Source organism: Nothobranchius furzeri, chromosome 1, assembly GCF_043380555.1.
Source record: "Nothobranchius furzeri strain GRZ-AD chromosome 1, NfurGRZ-RIMD1, whole genome shotgun sequence".
NCBI lineage: Eukaryota > Metazoa > Chordata > Actinopteri > Cyprinodontiformes > Nothobranchiidae > Nothobranchius > Nothobranchius furzeri.
In genome coordinates, this window is record NC_091741.1 from 97,557,533 (window position 1) to 97,580,053 (window position 22,521).

At 42.6% G+C, this 22,521-nt stretch overlaps 2 protein-coding genes across 3 annotated transcripts in view; both read right to left on the reverse strand.

Moving 5' to 3' along the window:
- The window catches only part of atp10b (ATPase phospholipid transporting 10B), a 29,421-nt gene extending 17,289 nt beyond the window's left edge, over positions 1-12,132 (reverse strand). The window contains exons 1-11 of the mRNA XM_015943611.3: positions 11,542-12,132; positions 9,029-9,233; positions 6,616-6,701; positions 6,208-6,314; positions 4,805-4,936; positions 4,456-4,583; positions 4,127-4,379; positions 2,992-3,188; positions 2,054-2,221; positions 1,114-1,621; positions 34-134 (exon numbers count right to left, since the gene is read on the reverse strand). Coding sequence (XP_015799097.3) covers positions 34-134; positions 1,114-1,621; positions 2,054-2,221; positions 2,992-3,188; positions 4,127-4,379; positions 4,456-4,583; positions 4,805-4,936; positions 6,208-6,314; positions 6,616-6,701; positions 9,029-9,233; positions 11,542-11,951 — 2,295 coding nt within the window. The 5' untranslated portion in view covers positions 11,952-12,132. The remainder of the gene's footprint in view (positions 1-33; positions 135-1,113; positions 1,622-2,053; positions 2,222-2,991; positions 3,189-4,126; positions 4,380-4,455; positions 4,584-4,804; positions 4,937-6,207; positions 6,315-6,615; positions 6,702-9,028; positions 9,234-11,541) is intronic.
- Positions 12,133-14,212: 2,080 nt separating this feature from the next.
- gabrb2a (gamma-aminobutyric acid type A receptor subunit beta2a) overlaps positions 14,213-22,521 on the reverse strand; it is a 47,647-nt gene continuing 39,338 nt past the window's right edge. Inside the window, exons 7-10 of one of the 2 annotated variants that reach the window (XM_054738976.2) lie at positions 22,247-22,399; positions 17,785-18,029; positions 17,192-17,332; positions 14,213-16,146 (exon numbers count right to left, since the gene is read on the reverse strand). In XM_054738976.2, the coding sequence (XP_054594951.1) occupies positions 15,790-16,146; positions 17,192-17,332; positions 17,785-18,029; positions 22,247-22,399 (896 nt within the window). In that variant the 3' untranslated portion in view covers positions 14,213-15,789. The remainder of the gene's footprint in view (positions 16,147-17,191; positions 17,333-17,784; positions 18,030-22,246; positions 22,400-22,521) is intronic. The other variant, XM_054738977.2, reaches the window with a different exon arrangement.

The window sequence follows — 22,521 nt, forward strand, 5'->3', positions numbered from 1 at the left end:
CGTAGAAAAATGATGCAGGTGTGTAATTTGTACCTTCTTTGCAACGCACAGAGTACGGAGGCCCTCCTTGGCATAGCAGTCGAGGTGATGCTGAGTAACAGCTGCTACGTCTTTCTGATTTCCACTCAAGTGTTCTGGATATAAAGTAATACACATCATCCATTATGAGTCACTTTTTGTTAAGCTTTTAGTTTGGGATGTATGCAGCGTTTTCACCTTTTCACTTCAGTACCAGACCCCTTTTTACAGGAATAGTTTTGAGTGGTTTTATGTTCATTAACTGCAAAACTCAAGGGCTGAGCCAGTCAGCAAAGACCTTCAATATTTGAGTGTTTTGGAAATTGCCTGTCACAAAGTCACCTTTTAACTATTTATTTTTGTTTTGTTTGTTGATTCGTTGAACAATACCAGAGATAAATCACTTTGACACATAAAACAGCATTTTAACACCCAAAAATGTTATTCTGCTTATGCATCAGAGGACCAGAAGCTGCTTCTGTCAGATGACTTTGAGCTGTTGTAGATAGGCTATATTTAGATCTGACACATCATTTTTTTATCCCCAGCTCATTTACTTTCTGATTTTTTTTAGACTTTTGGGGTCAGGGGCATAAACTGGACAGAAAATGAGTAAAGAATGATAAATGACCCGCACTTGTATAGCACCTCTCAGAGTAAGGACTCCAAAGCGCTTTACACTACAGTGTATCATTCATCCATTCACACACACACATTCACACACTGATGGTGATGAGCTACGATGTAGCCACAGCTGCCCTGGGGCGCGCTGACGGAGGCGAGGCGCCGCCGGTCCCTCTGCCCACCACCAGCAGGCAAGGTGGGTTAAGTGTCTTGCCCAAGGACACAACAGCAGAATTCTCTGTCCGGAGCCGGGATCGAACCTGCAACCTTCCGATTACTGGACAACCCGCTCAACCTGTTGAGCTACTGCTGCCCCAGTAGAATCCTCCAAAATTCACATAAAGACTTTAGAATATCTGAAAAAGTATTAAAAGACAACTGAAAAGTCTAACCTAAAGTTCTTTGTTCTATCCCCACTAATTCATTAAATACTCATGAAATGGTTCTAGATGTACTTCCACCAGCCGTTACCTGCATAAGGTGTTCCCAGCAGCTCCATGATGGCGTAGTCTGCACCTTTAGTGTACAGCACACACTCTCTGGTGACTGGATGTCGCACCAGAACAGACATTCTCTTCCTGGTACAGTCAAAGGTCAAGGTGTCCAGCACCTCAAAATCTAGGACCTGCCCGGACGGGAGCCTCACACTCACAGTGTCGGGGGTGCGGGCCAGCAGGATGAAGCCGTATGCCCTGGCTGCGTGCACCAGAGCAGCTTCATCTGGACTCTGTGCTTCATAGTGCAGACTCTGGGAGGCGGCCGCAGGCCTGTCCCTCTGAGACAGAGGATGGAGGGAACACGTCTGGACTCCGTTTGTGTCTGCAGCACTTTCCATCTTCGCAGAGCCTACAGCCGGGTCTTCTGATCGGGTACGGTTCCTCTTGGGTTTGCGTTGGCAGAAGAGACTGGCCTTTTTGATCAGATTGGAAAAGGTTTCTAGAGGGTTATTAGTCTGGGAGGAGCGGGGAGACACGTGTGCCTGGGAAAATGTAAGCAAAGCCAACAAAATCCCATGAATCCCAGAAATGTTTGCTGAATTTCATAACAAACCAAACGTCTGAATGACATCACAGTTAAGTATCAACACCCTGTCTCTTACAGTTAGCTAAAACTGAACAGTCAAAAAAAGTCCTCTCCCATTATTTCAGGTGTAAAATATCCCAAAAACTCAAACATGAAGAAGTGACAGGCACGTTTGCTCCGTCAGCCATATGAAACCTTTCTTTTCATGCTACACAAACACACTTGCTAAATATGTTTGTGATCTCATCAACATAAAAGAGTCAACATGTAAATATCCCTAACAGCAACCACAGAAAGTGCTGCTGTAGCACATTTCAGGATAATTCAAGTTGAAAGATGAAAAATCTTTGACTCAATTTTCATTTCGTCTTCCCAATCACTCACTCACCCTCTCTCTCTTTGCTGTTGCCATAGAAACCATCACTGTGTTGCAAATGGTGAGAGCCAGAAAGAAGTCCAGGTATGGATGTATCTTTCGGCCACCGCCTCTGCGGCTGCTGCTCTCTGCTCTTTTAATCTGCTGAACCAGCTTCCCGTCTGGAATCACCTCCGTTTCCTGTTGGAGCAAAAGTTAATGGCTTTGTTAATTAAATGCGTGCGTGCGTGCGTGTGTTGATAAAACTCGTTTCGCTTACAATAAGTTTTACCTAATCTGACTTGAGGGAATCAGAGAAAGTTTCTGGCTTTGTACATTCTGTTTGTCTATTAATATACGAGGGTTAAAAGAAGGACAGAAGGTTCCATCTTGAGACGCAGCATGTGAGGGCGTAAAAACGGGCTCTCTGCTGTGTGTTTCTGTCTGAGTCTAAGTGTCTCCAGGCTCCTGGTCTTTGCCCTGTGGACTAAAATAGGCACAGAGATACTGTACTCTATATCACAACAGATATGACTAATCTATAGTGCACATTTACAGTTGATGTACCATTGGTGATCTGTGCCAAGTGGTACTCAAGTGGTGTGACCATATGTCCCGTCAGAGACACAGGGGTGATGCTGAGCCATCGCTGACTCCTAACGGCTCGACCATCTGCAGCCGGGATCTGGACCACAAGGCCTTTGACTCAGGGATGAGTCAGATTTGGATAAACAAAGAGACCATTCGAGCTTTGCTTAGTTCAGAGTTTAAATCAGTCTCAGAAAAGACTTATTTTTAAACTAATGGGAGTTTAAATCTGTTTTTAATCTTTAGTCTTAAAATAAAGTTCTAAATAGTTTGATGGGGAAATGTTGTCCAGAAAGGTCTGAGATGACTTTGGAGGAAAAAACAACGCGATGCAAGTAATTTCTGATTCATTTACACTGAAACCATGTCTGAAGGGTTCATACCAGTGGACTGCTGAAGGCCACATCACTCCGGGCATTTTCCAAAATTTTGTTTTTCCTCCAGTTGTCATGACGATGTGAGTCTATGGGGCTGCTGTCCTCAGCGCCTAAGTACCAGCTGGTTTGTGGGGTTTGTGAATGGTGGTTGAAGATGATCTCCTCTTCAGATTCAGGCTCAGCAAGAATGGCCAGGCGGATGGCTGCAAACCCAAAACAACATGTGACTGTTCCCGACTGTCCTCCTCAACTCAGACACTTCCCACTCCCACCTCCAACTCTTCTCTTTACAAGTTTAATGACTGTTTCATGAAAATGCATCTTAATTTAGAAGAATAACACACTTGCAATCACAGGTGAGCAAAACAGAGTCACTACTTTACATTAATCAGCTGTAAAAGTGACTCTGAAATAATAATCAACCAGAGGGAGAAGAGGCTGATGAGTCAGAACAAAATCAAGTTGTGTCATTTGGCTAATTTTGTAGGTCAGTTCCAAAACACAAGTAGTCAAATCACAGCAAGACTCCAAAAACACACTCAAACAACTATATATTCTACTGGTTTTAAAAGTCCCTGAACAAGAAATCACAAACCAGAATTTATGAATGATTAAATGAATACATGCATGAATGAATGAATGAATTAGGAGATGAAAACCCTTTTGTAGACTAGAAGGGACAAACTATGGAAACACATTACAGTAATAAAATATGACACATCAAAATGCATCAAATCAAATGTGTTTTTATCGACTAAAGTGCTGCACATTTTATAAAAAATGTTTGGTTTCAACAACCAAGAAGTTATAAAAACACTTGAAAACATTTCATTTCAATTTCTTTTTGTGGTTTTGATTAAGAAAATATTGTTGCTTTTGAAATCTTGGTGTCTAATTTGAGTCTGCTCTGGTGTGTTTTCTACGGCAGTCAGACTTTTTATCTCTTGTTAGTTTGGATTTAAAACATTTTTCATTGAAATCCTTGATGTCTCCATACCTCAGTCTCATAAATGGTTTAAAAGCTTGGTGTGTGTGTGTGTGTGTGTGTGTGTGTGTGTGTGTGTGTGTGTGTGTGTGTGTGTGTGTGTGTGTGTGTGTGTGCGTGCGTGCGTGTGTGTGTGTGTGTGTGTGTGTTATTTACCGTTTTCTTTGTGTGGAAACTCGGTGCCCATGACGGAGCATCGGCGGAACACCATCTTGTTCTCGGTGAGTGTTCCCGTCTTGTCTGAGAAGATGTACTCGATCTGTCCGAGGTCCTCTGTGATGTTCAGAGCTCTGCACTGCATACGGCTGTCTGTCTCCTCATCATACAGATCCAAGTCATTAGTGATAAAGAAGATCTGACCAATCTTCACCAGTTCAATCGACACGTAGAGAGCAATGGGAATCAGAATCTGAAGATGAAAGAAAGACAATTTATTGATGTTAAAATTCTGAAGAAGCCTCTTTAAACAAATGTGCTACTGTCACCTGTAGCAGGATGATCATGGTGAAGAACATATAGAAGCTAGTCAGACCAGGACTGTCCAGGTGCCCGCTGCTGTCAGGAACCAGGTACGGGGGCACACCAGGCAGCGACTCCAGCCACAGGAAGTGACCTAGATGTATGAAGACAGCAGGATTATTCACTCTGACTGTCAGGCAGACAGGGAAGCTATTTTTGCCACCACATCTCCCCTGCTTTCCTCCTGGTGTAGCATGTGTTCAGGCCTGTGGCCTGAGTGAGTCTTTTTAAAAGTGAAAATTTAATGGCTCCCACCATAAATGGGACTGAGTCAATCTGTGACTCGCTGGTTAAGTTATGTAACTCTCGACTGACCTAGTGCTCCAATGAGGCACATGGTGAAAAGGAGAATGACGCAGAAGAAGACGTCTATGTTTAGCTTCCGCTCCAGTTTGCTGCGCTTGTATCTCGACCCGTTGTTGTTGAGCATGGACTTGGTTTCATGGCCTTAAAGGTTTAAAGAGAAGACGGTTAGTTCAGAAACTTCTGTCGATGAAGAAAATCTGATAACATCTTCAAACACGAGCTGGTTATGGACAACATATGAAAAAAATCATGAATGATTCTGGCTTTGTCCTACCAGCTTCTTTAGCTTTGGATCTATTGTTTCACACATCTGAAAAATAGACATTTGTCTTCCGCCTGTGAAGCAATTATCCCAGTAAACTGGTGGTATTTGTCAACAACCTTGCTCTAGTGGTAAGAGTGAATTTGCAAATACTCGCGTGGTAAACCCTGAAGGTTTTGGTATGTTAGTGTTAGAGACAAATTCCTCAAACCAGCAAAGCACAAAACCTTTAGTGTTTCAGTTCATGAAATCTTTCTGTTTAAATGGGAAAGTAAATGAGCCGATTAATAAATATAAAAAAATATTTTACTTGCACGCTTACAGATTTCTTCTGTTGGTCATTTTTAAATGTTTCAGACCAACAAACACATTTCAATAGCAGAAACCGATAACCAGAGTAAATTCCAAGTATAATTCTTTAATAATGGTTCCGTTTATTTAGAGATAAAACATACAAACTAATCTGGCTTTATGTGTAAAAGTCTGACCACTAAACTCCCTTCGTGGGAACATTTTTTGTCTCACACACTCTTTACAGATTTGTTTCATTTCAGCCACGTTGGAAAGTTTTCCATCATGAATGCCCCAGACCATCACACTACCACCACCATGTGTGACTGATGGTAGTAGTTTTACTCCTAATACAACAGGACACACACTTTCTGAAGACAATAATCGTCCGGGAAGTGTTTCTATTTTTAGAATGGGTCGCGATGTGTTGCTGTTTGAGATCTTTTAGTCTACTTGGAGCAGGTTCTATTGATTCTAGGTCTGGAAGTAACCATGTCTGGGTGTGGCTGGTGAAACTGAATGCAGGTTTTCTGAAACTGTTTTAAATCACAGTTTCTCAACAATAGGGGAGCTAACGTGGGCCAGGTTGTCTCAATAAATTAAATCATCATTTGAAGCCTACATTTTGTATTCACTCTGGTTATCTTTGCTGGATGTTTCCTATAAGTGTAACACATATGTTTATAAATTGTACATGTACAGAATAATAAGAAATGAGACATTTCAGGCTGTTTTCTGTCAGCACTGACATTTTCTTTTGTGTGTAACTAACACATTTGAAGTTATAGCTGATAGAAACCATTTATCCCATTTAACGTAAAAGCTAAAAGTTAAATTATTGATCCAGCTGAGAAAGTACCTGCATACACCACAAATCCAACAGCATGGTTAGTGTTTCTCACTGTGCAGCCTCGCAGCAGCAGACTCTCGATGCCAGCACCCACCTTCTCTTCATTAGGTTTCTCTCTGCAGCAGGAAAGGATGAGAATGGTTTTCACTGTCAGGTCTTGTTAGATTTTCATTATTTCTGACGCATTCCCCATTAGCAATTCTCCTGCTTCATGACCATAGATGGACGGCAGGATAAGACCGCCTGTGAGAGCTGTGGTGCCTGAGGAAATCGATTACAGTATATTACAGCCCCAAAAATGTGTCTGCTAGCATTGGAAAATCCAGTGAGTGGGCTGAAATTAATTTTGCAAGGCTGTTTTAAAAGGCTCTGAGGAACTCGGGGGGGATTCATGTTAGCTGGGTACTTTATACTCACAGATAACACTTGAAATGATTCAGGTTGTTGTTGGGCTTTTCACACACCACTTTGCAGTTGAAGTTCTCTGGTTCAAATCCACAATCCTGGTGAAATAAAAAGAAACTATATGAGTGTGTGAATGAAAGGAAACATTTTTTATATTTAACTTAAAGGTGGGGTTGAATTTCTAGGTTTTTTTGGCTTCACAAACACAAATTGTGCATTCTCAGCTCAGAGCAGATGAACAGGAAGCAGAGCCAGACCTGGGCTGACAGTGTCATGGATGGGATGTTCTTTTCTGTTTGTCTTTCTACATGTTGTGTTTAGTCTCTGGAAATTAGTTTTGTTGGGAACGTTTGGGTGACGGACCTGTTGTCTGTGAATGCAGCCTGTCCTGGTAGAGCTGAGTCTAATGCATGCGCGCGTGTGTGTGTGTGTGTGTGTGTGTGTGTGTGTGTGTGTGTGTGTGTGTGTGTGTGTGTGTGTGTGTGTGTGTGTGTGTGTGTGTGTCACAAGCTGAGTCTTAGAAGGTTTGGGTCAGGTTCATGAAGTTTTGTATAAGGGGGCTCCAAATCTGTTGGTGGCACTGAGTTGCTGTGATTTTGAGGCTAAGAATAAACCAATGGCGCTTACACATTAGCGTCGGCACGGTCGAGGTTTGGTCAGGTTGGTTGGTGTGAGTTTGGGCTGGTACGGGCGGTGTAGTGTTCACATATAAATCCGACGGACTTGGCAGAGCTTAATACGCGCGGGAAAGTCCCCCCCCACCACAAGATAAACAAAAGGCAGACATGAGCTGTGTTGCTTTTGGAGACTCTGAACCACATTGTTTTATTAATGTGTTGTGTGTCACACACACACACACACACACACACACACACAAACAGAGCTATTCATTTCTCCCGTTCCCACACTTAACGGTAGCTCCGGATCGGCAGCTCTGTGCTACAGACAGAAGTTTGCTCAACAACATCGAACATGAAGATGAATCGCGCTTGTGGGAAACCCCCCGCTGGCTCATTCTTCTTGCAGATTGGAGGCGGTAGGCATAATTTCAGCCGGCCAAACGGTCCATAGTGTCGCCTCGGTGCCAGTCTGACAGCTGGGGAGAAGATCTGACAAATAGAGTCGCCTCGGCACCGAAAGCACAAATCTGACCTGTGTGCGAAACCAAGTTCTGGTGCCGTTCGATAGCTTTTGGGGCCGTGCTGAAGCTAATGTGTAAGCGCTACAAGAGAACTAAAAACTCCCTCATTTTCTCTACAACAACATCAAACTATATTAGCTAACATACTAGTTTGTTATACGGTTATGTAGGTGCACTGTTTAGGAATTGTGGCATGAAATGTTGACAGTGTTTATTGAACATTGTGTTGATTAACCATCACATTCTGTGACTGTAAAGAGCATCCTGGGGGAAGGGGGTTGGACCTTTGAGTTGTTAAATTGTAGCTTCCTTGGATGAATTTTCCCCAAATCTCACACTCCAACCTCTGCCCTGCACTTGAATGATTTGACAAGTTTTGCGCTCCATAACATCAGCTGTAGTCCAATTATTAGTTATGAGTTAAAGTATGCAGACAAACAGGTGTGCTCTCTCTCTCTGACTTGGTTTTAAACGGGAACAGGACAGGTCAGCCCTGTTCAGTTGAGGTGATGCCTTTTTTTGTTCTTCCGGCTCTTGGAGAGTACAGACGCATTTTTCCTCCTCTCCTCCCTATCCTATCCCCAAGGCTCTTTGTCTGTCTTTGGGTGTGCAGTGCTTCTACATTTTTTCTGGAAACTGGAAATTACGAATACCCCCCCCCCCCCCCCCCCCCACACACACACACACCGAAGAAATGTGGAATGGTGCAGTCACCATGGCAACTCTGTCTCCCTATCCCAGCCTTGGCGGGACTGCGAAGGCCGCTGAATCATTCCAGGAGTCGCTGTGCCCTCTAAACCCAATGACCTCCTCCCCCTGTCCAGACTGAGGTGACGAGCGCTGCTTATCGCGGCTGCGTTCACTGACGTGTGGAGAGTCCCAAACCCCACCACCCCACCTCGTGGACTCTTGTGTGATGTCTGAAGTCTGTTGCATTTCTGTCTGAGGTGTTTTTTGCATAGCAAAGCTGCCATCCCTGTGGAGGGTAACTCTGAAGTGCCTTTTTTTCCCTCCACCTGAACCAATCCTCATGTAACCCCCTCTGATCTCTATTAAGGTAGCGCGACTCAGGGTTGCGAATGACCACAGTCACCAATTCTAGTCATGTGTCTTTGCCTATGTATGTCTGATCTTGGAATTGTGTGTACTGAAACTCTAATTTCCCTCTGGGATTAATAAAGTATCTTTGAATTGAATTCAATTGAATTGAAACAAAGAGGAGAAGAGGGGTAAGGGGCTAACACAGAAGAAGATGAAGGTAATTAATCTTCATCAGTCCCTCACCGATGTGCAGAGACCATTCGCAACTGTCCTCTGCTTCAAGTTGGTTTCTCCATCCAGGTTGGCTGTCTCTATGTAGCAGACGCCATTTGGGTCTGACGAGTGGAGTAGGAGGAGGTCTGCAGGGACGATCTCATTGCATACCACCTTCACAAAATCTCCCACTCGTGCGTCCTTCCACCGCCTCTCCACGAATTGTTTCTCCATCCTAAGACCAGACACGCTTCAGACATTAATGGCTGATGAAAATGATCATACATGGCAGCTACGTAAAGTCAGGAAGCAAAGTACACAATTCACAAAAGGGGGGAATAAATAATTATAGTTGTTAGTGGAAGGTGGCCCAGATCTGATTATTCAGCTGAGATAACTCTGAGAAGTAAACTGTGAGAACTGGAGCTTTTCCAAAAGAGATGATCAGAACCAGCATATCAAGCCGACCCACTAGCTGTGACAGAAAGCTGAAGGTATGCTGCTCTGCATGCAGGACCTGATCAGGTAGCTGCAGCTCAGCACCACACCTCACAGAAAACAAAACCAGCTGGAAAGCTGTATGTATTTTTAGAGTCTGGCACTTCTATGTGCGTGTTTATAATAAAAAAACGCCTAGGTCTGTGCGTCAGATGGTCGGAAATCAGTTTGGAGTTGTTCTCACTTTGTAGAAAAATACAGAGAAAAAAATTCTGTTTTCTCAAATTAAGTTGAAGATTTCATCACAATATTGTTATTAAAACACACATATTTACTCAGGTTATGTCTATAAGTTGGCACTTATATTTGCCTAATAATAAAGTACATTTTTTAAGTACAAGTAAAAATAGTTTATAATATAATGATGCAGCTTTTTGTTTTATGGTTTATTCTAGCTAGTTTTATGTAAATATGCACAACAAAAGTAATTTTTTAAATAGAAAATGTAAAAGTTTTTAAGTTTTCCACATAATTTGATTAATTCTTAGATTAAACATGTATTTGATTTTAAATAATTATGGGTTTTCAGCACTTCTGTTGTCAGTTTTCAGTTGAACAGATTTGATCAAATTCATCTTAAATGACTTGTTGAATGAACCGATAAACCTTCGGTTTCGTTTTTGGACACTGATGTTCTTTGATCTGTTTGCATTTGATAAGATCGCAACACAAACAATAAAGGCATAAATAAACTTGTTACACTAAATAAAACACACCATAAAGTCTTCTTGACCAAACCAATCCTAACAGCATTTCTTCACCTTCAAAAAATGTAGAAGAATTTAGATTTAGGTCACTTTTTATTTAGTTCAACTAATAATTTGTGATTCTGCCAATAAAAAGTTTTTTATTACCACTGGGCCACGTGAAGCTACTTTATATCGTTATTTATATTTCTAATTTAACGTGTTAAATGTGTTTTCCTTTAAAGTAATATAGCTTAAAATGTGGGGATAAATCCCATTTAACAAGTTCAAAATGATAATGTGCATTTAACTGATACTAGGTGTGACAACAGGCATTACGTTAAAACATAGGTGTGGTGACTGGTTTTTAAAGGTCTTCTGTATTCAGACATGTTTAACAAAAATAAGCTTAACATATTTAGAAAGCCTGATTAACAGTTGATGCGTCTAAACGCGGCTGATGTGACGAAAACCAGAGAGAAAAGACGTGCTTCAACACAGACTTTGTGATTCTGTGAAACCCAAGGGCTGATGGGAAACATCTGCAAAGATCTGATTAATTAAGTCTCCAAAATTTCCACACGAGCCTTCTTTCACGTTAAACTCATCATCAGATTTCCCCAAAACGATTTAAATCTAGTTTGTTGCTGTTGAATGGATGAAGCATATCTAGACAAATGATGCAAAGGGTGAAGGTGTAGTGGTTTAGTCGTGAGGTTTTGGGTTTTTACAAGCCCAAAGTGAAGGTTAGCATCTCCACACACAGCAGGAGCCAGCAGAACCAGAAGGAACCTGCTCACCCTGGTTTGACAGCTGAATGCCTGATGCGAGCCTGAATGTGTCTGAGAAACAGGTCATGAGAGTTCATTCTTTAGGTCTCAAGGACCCGGTGCACCATGAGATGATGCACAAACACACACATGATGCAGCTTTTCCTCACATCAGAGGTCTCATAAGCCTCTGGGTGTTAGGACTTCTGATTATGGAGGGTGCCTCCATCCAAACCTCTCCAGAAAGGCTCCCTCCTCCTCCTCATCGCCCCACCAAAGCCTCCACTGAAACAGCCTGAAATACTGTCTACCCTTCTTGGTGAATTATTCATTTTTCACCAGTAATTCAAAAATAGCAAACAGCCAACCTGCCCGTCTCTGCTGATGCAACACCCAGAAGAGGATTTCATCCAAGTGTGCAGTATGGTGGAGAGAGATGCTGTTGTGAGGCTCCTTAAAGGAGGAATAATCTCCCACATCTCTTCTCCCCCAGCGGAGGTCGGCTACACAAACATGTACGGCTACTACACACAGATCCACCCGCTACGTCGTTCCTGAGCGGCATCTCTGTTCAGGACGGATGAAATACCTGCTGTAGACGAAACACGGCGTGTTGTTGACCTTCCTGTCCGACTGGTACCTTCTAAAGTCCTCCCAGGCATCCTTCAGGGCCGTCAGAGACAAGATGACACAGATGGGGATCAGAGCTACCTCTGGCTGGAAGGCATTCACCACGGGGATAAAGTTCAAAATAGCCAATCCCACAAAGTAGACGTTTGCTAGGCGGTGGAACTGCTCATAAAGGTTCATGGGAATAAAAAACAGAGGAGAATATTTGGTGGTCTTGATGGAGTTGGATGAGAAGAAGCGGTTGGGCTGCTTCCCCTTCTCCTGTCCCTCATAAGGCAGGTTGGACACCAAGCTGCGGAGCTCCTTCTCCCGTGCCCTCTGACCTTGCAGAGCATCCCTCACCAGGGCCAGAGGGCTCCTCCACGTCATGGCTCAGCTGGATCTGGCTCTTCTCACCACAATTTCATCCTCACAAGCTAAAAGGCCGTCTGCTCTGAGACATCACCTCCTGCTGTGGGTTTCTGTAAGAGGCTTGAGTTAAAACAGATGACAACACACCTTTCCTAGGACTGCCCCTTTCCTTTGACAGGTATGCTAGCATTCCTGCCTGTTAGGGGAAATGAGACAGTTAAATATCATCACATGTGCTCAGGTGACTCAGCTGAGATAGTTCAGTCCTTTTTGTTTCCGTTTAGCTACAGGTGAAATAAATAATGCTCCTGTGGTGGAGCCCAGACTGGTCCAGATCAGGAAACTGGTTCAGTGGATCATAAAGAGATTTAAACTGACTCTTCAACTCTAAGTGGGGTCTTCAGACTAAAACAAAAAACAAATAAATAAATAAATAACAGAAAAGACAAGTCTTGTAAGAAAAAACTATGGCTGTAGTAAAAAGTGGTGCTTCTTTCTGAAATGATTACTGACAGAGTTGATTTATAATTTGCTAAGGCCTTGAAATCATCAGTGATGAGATTCTTGTTAAAAGACTTAAGAATTGCTGCAATAATATAGATTTTTGTGCATAAAGCAGCCGAAGGCTGTGGAATTGAGCATGTTCATTTATTTTTGTTTAATGTGCACGTGTGCAGAACTGATGGACAGTTTCTTGCACAGATGGCAAGCATGTAGGATGCTTTCCACTTCCTCGTGTTGACATATGCTGGCTTTTCCAAAACAAGCAGCCCAATTAAAAGAAGCTTGAACACATTTTTACTAAGAAAATTCAAATCTATCATTTTAGTTTGAAACTTTATGTGCATTCGACACATGCAGACGGGATTTTAGGCCCCAGTATTGAAGAATGCCATGCACTGATTTACTGATTATGATTTAAAAACTTGAAATAGTTTCCTGTTTTGTGTGTGCACACATGACACGAGTCCTCCCCGGCTCGTTTAACGTGTTTGTCCACCACAGACCTGTAACAGGAGAGTTGTGATGCAACTCAGTCAGATTCTCACCCGTTTGACTTTTCTGGCTGCCCAACTTCAAAGTGGCACAGCTGGAAGTCCACACACACACACACACACACACACACACACACACACACACACACACACACACACACACACACACACACACACACACACACACACACACTGGCAAAAATAAAACTCCTGGAACTTAAACACACACACATACATTCACGTGTCTCCACAGAGCAGGGGTCTGTGCATTGCTAATTACGCCAGTGACATGGAAACACTACAAAGCAGGAAGCATCTGCCTCCCCTCGCCTCCACACGTCAACACTAATGCCCCCGCTGAAAAGAGGAAAAGGGAAAGAAAAGGCCAATTTAGCACAAACCATCTGTCTGCTGTTGTGAGGTAATTCATCTGTTATGTAGCAGAGCAGAGTGGATTTTCACCAGCGTATGTAGAACAAGGTAACATGTCACGTTACATCAGTTTTTACATCAGTTTGCCTTTATGGCTACTTTTGCACTTAGACATTTTAGTCCCAGGAGTGTCTCACTCTCACTCACACACACACACACACACACACACACACACACACACACACACACACACACACACACACACACACACACACACACACACACACACACACACACACACTGGCCTTCTCAGCAGCATGTTTGTGCTTATTTCAGATTTAGTGCATTTATAATTGTACAAAATCAACCATTAGCAGCACATTAGTTAGAAAAAAATCCATTTTAGTATTTAAATATTGGGGTTTTTACACCGTCGGATATTCACAAGCATTCATCCTTTTATGTGTTTAGGTCAGGAGGAGAGTGCAGAAGAGTGGATGAAGTTAGAGGTCAAGCCTTGGACGTATCTCTTTTTTCTCTTTTCTTTCACTTTCTCTCTTTTATTTTTCCTGTAGCGGGCACTTTGCCCCCCCCCCCCCCCCCCCCCCCCCCCCCGCAGCCAGAAGGCGACAGTGGAGTCCAAAGTGTGCCTCCACATCTCCGGCTCTCTGCGTTAACGTCCCCCTAGGCTGGGGGTTGAGCCCAGCTCAACACTGCAGCTTCTCGCTTCACCTCCTTTGCCTCTCTCCATCCATTTATGCAGCCAACAGCACCAAGCTGCAGCACTCTCTCGCCTCCGCCCATCCCTCCATTCGCCCGAGCTCTAATCCCAGTTTGGTCGTCCGCTCGCTCGTTGCTGAGCGATCAGCCTCACACTCACACAGGAAAATGGCCACCCACCAACTCTGATGGTGAAGTGATAGACTGAATAGAGTTTTATTTGAATTTAGATACATCTTCATAATTGATGACAGATATTACACAAGTTATTTACAGTCATTATGAAATATTACAACTGGAATTTACAGAAACTTTGTACAAAATACGCCTGACTTCAATGCCTGCATGGTGGGGCCCTGGTTGTATCACATCCGGAGAGCGAAACGTTGACCCAGAAGTCTCTGGTTTCTGGAAGTGCTTTAGTTTCAGCAAGTAGATGCATTTAGAGTCCATTAAAAAGAAAAGGAAAAGAGGAAGTAAGAGAGAGAAAAGTGCCAAAAGTACAGACAGCAAACTTGTGAGTTGTGTGTTTTTTTCCTTCTCAGTTAAATAATGTTTTTTATTTTCTTTTTATTTGACTGAATGAAACATTTGAGCTGTAATTTAACTTCAAAAACAACAACAAAGAGCCATTTAAATAGAATAAATCCATAGTATTTACATGGTAATGTGAGTATTGATTTAAAAAAATGAATCATCTCTTTTTCTTTAAACATGATTTGTGTTTATCTACAGTTTTTTTTTTCAAACAGAAACCTAATCACAATGAAATGCATCTTACTTCTATCATTCATTTCTACTGATAATAATGATTGTGGATTTTTATATTTATGCAGCAGCTCAGTTTTTTGTATTTTTTGCGTTTATTTGCAATGAAACTGATCAGAATAGTTCTTGCACCAGCTTGCGTTGAGTTAAAGCCGTCTCTAAAGTTTCTTGCATGACGGTAGAAAATAGGTAGTAACATGTAACAAAAATATAAATAAATACAACGCAGATTAAATGGGCTCCATTCAGTCGGCACGGCTAAAACATCCTGGTTAAACCTTCAGCAAATGAGTTTTTTAAAAAGCATCATTAAAGCTCCACAATCAGACAAGACACCGGTCTAGCGAACGCTGCAACCTCCCACCTGACACAACAGCCTCAACTAACTCAAGTCAAATGCTTTGTGATTCATTATCATCATCCTGACTGTGATGCAAATGAAATCAAACATAAGCATGCAATTAAAAAAGGTTTTCTGATATACAGTAATTATAGGAAAATAGACTATCCGTTATGACTCCTCTGAAATGATTGATAAAGCTTTCCTGGATGCAGACAGCTCGGCTACGAAGTAAATAGATACTAAACAAAAGAAAGCCTCAAAGTATATGCAAACACAAGCATAAATATTTGATCCACAGAGATTAAGCTACGAATGACAAATATTAGTGATATATTGAAACTCTGGAACAGGCACCGTTTCTGTCTTTTTAAAACTCACTCTTCTTTTATGATATATATATTTATATATTTTTTGAGTGCTCATCTGTTGGCCGTTTGAAGGTGTTTCCCAAATCCTGAAAGAGTCACTGATGTGGGTGCTGCTGCAGTCCATCTAAAAGTATTTGTATTCTCCTCGAGGTGTCTGAATCGAACCAGTTTTTAAAAGTCAGCCCTCACATTTGATCTACTACATCCTCCCCTGAATTCCTCTCCAACCATCCTCCTCCTTCTTCTTCTTCATATGCCGGCACCATGCCGGCCTCCAGACTCCACCAGGTTTAATGGACGTAGTAGAGCCAGTAGACCACGTTGAAGAAGGAGAAGACAGTGGGGAAGATCATCCTGGACCACTTGTCAATAGAGTTCACATCGGATAGGTCTGGGATGTTAACCTTGAGCTGCGAGGCCCGTCTTCGTAGGCGTGACTTCTTCTGGGCATGGCGCTCCAGGGCGCTGTGGCCATAGTTTTGTCGGGCCATGGCTGCCCGGCGGTACTGCAGCGTGGAGCTGTCGTAGGCAAGCATGGTGTTGCGGGGATCCCCCGGCGCTCCCAGGCCCCGAGACAGATCCCCGGCGCCGCCCATCTCGTTCTTCATCTCCATGGTGCTGAACAGGATGTTGTCATCGGGGGTCATCTGTGTGAAGGTGCAAACACAGGTGGAGCCGTGAGAAGGTGCTGCAAAAATGACGTCTCCTCAAACTGGTTCTTACAAAAATGATCTAAACCGACAAAAGCTGAAATGATAACTAAGCAGCTTGAGGTGCCGAAATACAGATGAGGAGCTAAAATGGGTAATGCAAATGAGCTAAAGACTGCTTTACTTAAGGTGGAGAAACATTTGAGATCAAAGCACCGATTAAACCGTTTAATAATCAAATACCTGATTGATAATATATGCAGAAAACTATCAAATAACATGCCTGGAGCCGCACACTCCATGAACTAACTCCCATGAAGAAAACCCTCTTTATCATCTCAGAATTTCAACCAAACGTGGGTTAAAATTCTGCAAGGTCACAGGACAAACTAAACAAAAACAAGGGAGAAAGAAGAAAAGCAAAGATACATAAAACAAAAGTGACAGGAGGAGGTTGAGAGGAATAGCAAGGGCTTTGCAGAGATGGAGGAGTGGCTAAAAGGTTCGGGGCAGGTCAGGAAAAGCGTTGTGGGAGGTGAATTCGGATCAGCATTTCTTCATCCATAGCCTGACTTCTGAGGAAAAACCCAATCCCATCCTTCACCTATGTAGCTGTTTTAGTGAGAGGCCGCTCAGTTGGTGTCATTCTTCAAAATGCAAATGATTTCTTTCAGACCATTTTGTCAGTTGCATCACTTAATTTCAAGAGACTGATCAGTTGCTTCAGAGATTATACCAATTTTTAAAATCTTATTGAAATCATCTTAATATAATCTGCAGCTGTTTGTCATTCTCATTCAGATGTGGAGCTAGATTAAATCAGTGCCTGCAGAAATGAAACTAATAAGCCATGTTTGTCAGGAAAATGCATGAAGAGCAAACCAAGAGAAGGAAAAAACACAATGGTGGGAGTGATGATCAAAGCTGCCTTAAAAATCTACAAAAAGTCAAAGAAACGCACAAAAACTGCAGCATTTTCCTCTGATCTGGACTGATTCAGGTTGATGACAGTATTAGCGTAAACTATCAGAACCTCCAGTACCTTATTTCTTTGATCGCCTAGTCCTAATGCGGCATCGTCCACAAAGATGGGATCCCACATCGAGTCATACGCGTCAATTTCCCTCTGTTTCATTCTGGCATACAGAGCATCATCCCTTTGAACTACATTTCCCACCAGCCACTGCAAGCATACAAAATCAGCACTGTTACTTTGGGGAAATCGGAGCTTGCCACACTCAGAAGGAAAGAGTGCTTCATTTGTTTAATTTATTCCTTTAAACGCTGTTGTTTGTAAATGTGCTGAATAAAATCTAAAGAGAAGGTTCTGGCACCACAGACGGGGATTTTTCCAAGGCACCTTGTCCTCTGGGAGACAGAAATGTGGAGACAAAGTATTTTAAAAATCTCAGCGATTGTGTCTGCATTCACTCTGTTTGAAGTCATTGATGCACAACTCTAAATCACTAAAAAATGTTGCTGGAGGAGAAAGAGAGCTGGTGAAGGACATCAAGCATTGATTACAGCACCACTTTGTCCCTGAGAGGAGAAGAAGTCATTTGTCCTCACAGAAACAAACATGTATATCAACAGACAGCACGCAAAGCCTTGGAAGATGTTTCTAATCACACGTACCTTGTTGGGGTCGGGTCTCAGCTTCTCGTTGTTGGCAGTTGCTGCTTTCTCAGCTGCCTTCTTCTGTCGCTGGGGCCCCTGGCCGAAGAAGATGTAGTTGACGAAGGCGTACTCCAAAAGGGCCAGGAAGACAAACACAAAGCAGCCCATCAGGTACATGTCGATGGCCTTCACATAGGGGATCTTAGGGAGCGTTTCTCTCAGATGAGTGTTGATGGTGGTCATGGTCAGCACCGTGGTGATCCCTGCAGATCAGCAGAGGAACACTTTCAGGGAGGATTTGTCTTTTTCATTAATTTTGCTGCAAATTTCAGTTACATCAAGTTCTTTTGATCCTAAGTCTTTTATTTTAGCGAGCTGATAAAACTACCTCTATCTCAGCAAGCAGGTTTGCGGTTTGGCATCAAAAGTATCGGTCAGGCATCAGATGGGGTCCCGAAATGTTTAAGTCACAGCCATTTTTATTTGTTTTGTCAATTATTCTGTAGTAACAGCCATGAACAGTGTTACCAGATGAACAGTTAACACTATCTCAGCCATCGGTGCGTGAAATGTTGTTTTCAAGCATCGTCATCTGGTCTTTGTGGAAACTAAAGGGGCCAAATTTAGGCTGAAGGCAGGGGCGAAATAAAAATGTGTTTTCAGGACAAATATGAATTGAATCATTGATTTATGTTCAGAAGGACCACTGGAACGCTGCTGGGAAAGGATTCATCCAGCTTAAAAAAACACAATGACTTACTAGAGGTGTGTGTGAGCAGCTTCTGTGATGGCTTCACATTGAACAGCAGATAGAAAGGATTTCCCCCAGTTCTCTATTTAAACTAAATTTTCCTCAAAATTTTGACTTCATCTGAACATTTTTCTTCTCATTTATCTTAATGTGTCTGATGCTCATTTTCATATTTTTCTCTGACTTTTAAACATTCAAAACATATCCATAAGACTGTACAGGTCTTCACATAAATGCAAAAGTAAGAAGGTGCCAGGCCAGGCAAAGAATCGTAAATATAACGCACCTGGAAAGTCTGTATACGCAAGGATGGCACTATTGCTTCAAAACACAGACAACAGTGATAGGCATCATTCCAAAAACAGTAATAAAAAATATAGATCACGTAGTTGTAAGTGACTCAAAGCAGAGTAAAACAATCAGCATTCTGTTCTAAAAATGAAAACTATTCTCATTTTTTACTTACAGACAAGATGTTCAATGGGATTTTTAAATAACACTTTTTTCACCTGTACTGTCCTGGCAGTTGAAGCAAACAGAATGGTTGATCTGGGTGCCAGAGCAGTTTTACTCTACAGCAAGAATGATATGGGATTTTCCTCCTGCTGTGCAGTAGCCTTCATTATGTTTGTGACACATTTTCTTACCCATCAGAGTGGGCAGGATGGGAGAAAAGAGACATGCAATGCAAACAGGGAAAGAGGGGGGGGGGGGGGGGGCAACAGTACAGATAACTAAACAAGGACAGGACAAGACAGTGGGGTCATCATAGAAATAAGAAAAAATTAAAGAAACAAATTAATAGAAATCTACAAGAATAAATGGAATAGGAACTGTTATGGGCCATTCCCATCTGTAACGGATCGGCCCGGGCCGGGTAGCGTAGGTTGTTTACATATCTGGGTGGCCTGGTATTTTTCCGGGCCAACCAAGGCTCATTTTTAGCCCTCTTCTCGAGGGGGTCTGCTTCAGGTCGACCAGGGCCAACACACCTACTGCTGACAGCAAATTCACACCTTCCATTAGAGCAAGCCTCTGATTGGTGGGCAGAATCAGCCCACAAGGGCTTAAGACAAGAATGTGTGGAATCAACCGGGCCAGGCTGGGGCCGACTGGGGCTACCCGGCCCGGGCCGACCCGGTACAGATGGGGATGGCCCATTAGATGGTCTATATTTATATTTGTGTGTGTGTGTGTGTGTGTGTGTGTGTGTGTGTGCATTTATATCTTATAAAATATGTTCACATGGGTGTGTTTGTGTGGTTACCTATGTGTGCTGGTCTAAGCTGTATTTATGTGAATCACTCAGTGTTTGTAGGTGTCTGAAATAGGATTTGTCACAAAGAGTATTGTTTTGTCTTTGTTTTTTGTTTTTAAACGTTGTGTATGTGCTGAGGGAGGAGCTGCCTGAAGCAGCTAAGGTCCCAGTGCTAGAGTCCAGGGCCATGCACGCCCCAGCAGCCAATAGAGACCAATGGACGGACACCAATAATCCAGCCCAGAGGACATCAGGGCACCCGCCCCAGCCAAAGGAAATCTATTTAGGGACGACAAGCCTGGAGCCCCCAGCCCTACAAACTGGAGCCCCATCGATACAGGCCAGACCAGAGCGAGACAAAGTCAAGCCTCAAAGGTCCACCTCAACCCACTCAAGGAACAGCCAGCGGGAAGAACCCTGCCCCCCCATCAAAAACAAGCACCAACCCCTCAACCTCATTTCCAACCCAAAGAAGACAATCTTTTCTATAGCGCCTCTCAAGATAAAAATCACGAGGTGAAAACAAAAACAAAAAAAATGTATAAAAGATTTTAAAATGATTACAAATATGTTTAAAAAACCAAAATAAGGAAAAGGAGAGAGACAACGAATGGGAAAGAGGGATATCAATGGATCTGGGAAAGACAGAATGAGAACAGATTAAGGAGAGGGTGGTGACAAAGGTCGAAGGGATGGTGAGGATGGTAGTTGAAGAGGACAACCTTGGCTGCAAAACTTGGGCGGGGGGGGGGGGGGGGGGGGGCAGTGGAGGGCTCTCCTCATTTCCTGAACAGCAACAGCAATAAATAATCAAATAAATATTTCGGCTGCAATTAAACTTGAGTTGTGTTAAATTGGAATCGACCATATCAAAGGCAGACAGGAGATTTTTTGAAGGTTTGGGACAACATCTGAGAAGAACAAAGGATTATGGTATCATCTAAATAAAATGGCTGATGTTATTTATGAAACATATTACTCCTAGCATGGAGCCCCGAGGAACTCCTGCAGTCACTGGTGGACGCAATGTGTTCAAAATGACGAGATTTAAAAAACAACTCCAATATTTTGTAGTCTTTTCCCATGAATCGAGTGGTCAACTGTGTAAAACCCTTTTGATGCATTAATAAAAAGAAGAAACAGTCCTTATTTTATAATCCATGCATCATTTATGTAATTTTCCACTTTAATTAATTGTGCTTGCCAGATTTTTAGAGATAGTTGAATTTTTGTCCAAAACATTTCATCAGCTACTCACCGGTTAGCGTTTTAAGACCTTTTGCTCAAATACATAATTAATTGTTTCAATGTTCTTCTCCAGTCAAAAATATGACTTGGTCTGTAACCAGTTTGATTAGATTATTAATCACAACAAATAATCCCAACAACCAGAGCTGTTAGCATTTGACCAAAAACCAACAGAGCTCAAGTCACAAGAGCCTGGTTCTATCATTCATGATGCTTTTTGGACCATGATAATCTTATTTAGCCAAACTTCTGTCTAGATGAGTTCATTCAACATGACAAAGAGTTTGCTGCAAATCAACTCAGCCAAGCCCAGGTGCTGATCTTCAAAGGACCGGAGTAAGAACACGAGCATTCACATCTATAATGCACGTTACCATGCATGTAACTTTAGTAAACAGACAAGGCTGAAAGAGTGTGACCCCATATGGATAAAAAATAACATCCATCAAAGCCTCCAGAGACTGGAGCTGCTAGTTTTTCATAAGATAGTTGGGTCAGACAGGTTAAATCCACAAATCTGTACAGACACAGCACGTACGGTTACACTGTCGTTGTAAACACCTGTGTTTAGTCACAGCACAGCTCACCTGCTTTCATGGCACACACACACACAGTGTTTGATACATTACTCATCTGCCTGCACAATCTGCATTTGGTCAGATTCACACGCATTATAAATAACCCAGCAGCAGCAGCAGCGAGCACTCATTGGCTGCTCTGGCTGCTCGCTCTCAGGAAGCCGAGAGCATGAAGGCTCATCTCTAATTCGCCCTCCTGGCAGCCTTGTTTTGGGATCCAGCTTATTAGAATTTAGTGTGAAAACATTAAGCAATATAGAGCAAACATAGTAACCTGGTATCCTACTATAATTTGACTGTGATATGGCAGATAAACTGGTATTTTTGGAAACTGGGGGTGCTTTAACAGACAGACAGGCGAGCCAGGAGAAAGACAGCTCGCTTCAAGGTCAGGCTGCAGAGCTTCTCGTTTTGCATGAGTCACGCAGAGAGTCATTTCTGAACGGCACACATTTAGCCAGGCAGCCTGTCACACACGGATATCACTCACAAGCTGAGACAATAAAAAAAAAAAAGGATCAACACATCAGGCTCATTATGGGCACAATAATCCATGTTGAAGTGTAATATGTCAAACGTTTCCTTTTCATGGTCTGTTATCATTTGGCTTTGGGTCACTGTTGAGTAGAGGCGAGGCAGTCCTACCCAGGGCCACTCTGGCAGCCGATGCATCATAGTTGATCCAGAAGGAGACCCAGGAGAGGATGGTAATCAGGATGGAAGGCATGTATGTCTGCAGGATGAAGTAACCGATGTTCCTCTTCAGTTTGAAGCTGAGGGACAGGCGGGGGTATGAACCTGCAGGAGGTGCAGGAGGAGAAACAGATTTTATGCCTTTTTTTTGGTCTAACAATAAGTAGAGATTAACGTTATGTTTTGTGCATTTTTGATGTTTGAATGAGCTAACATTCTACAAATAA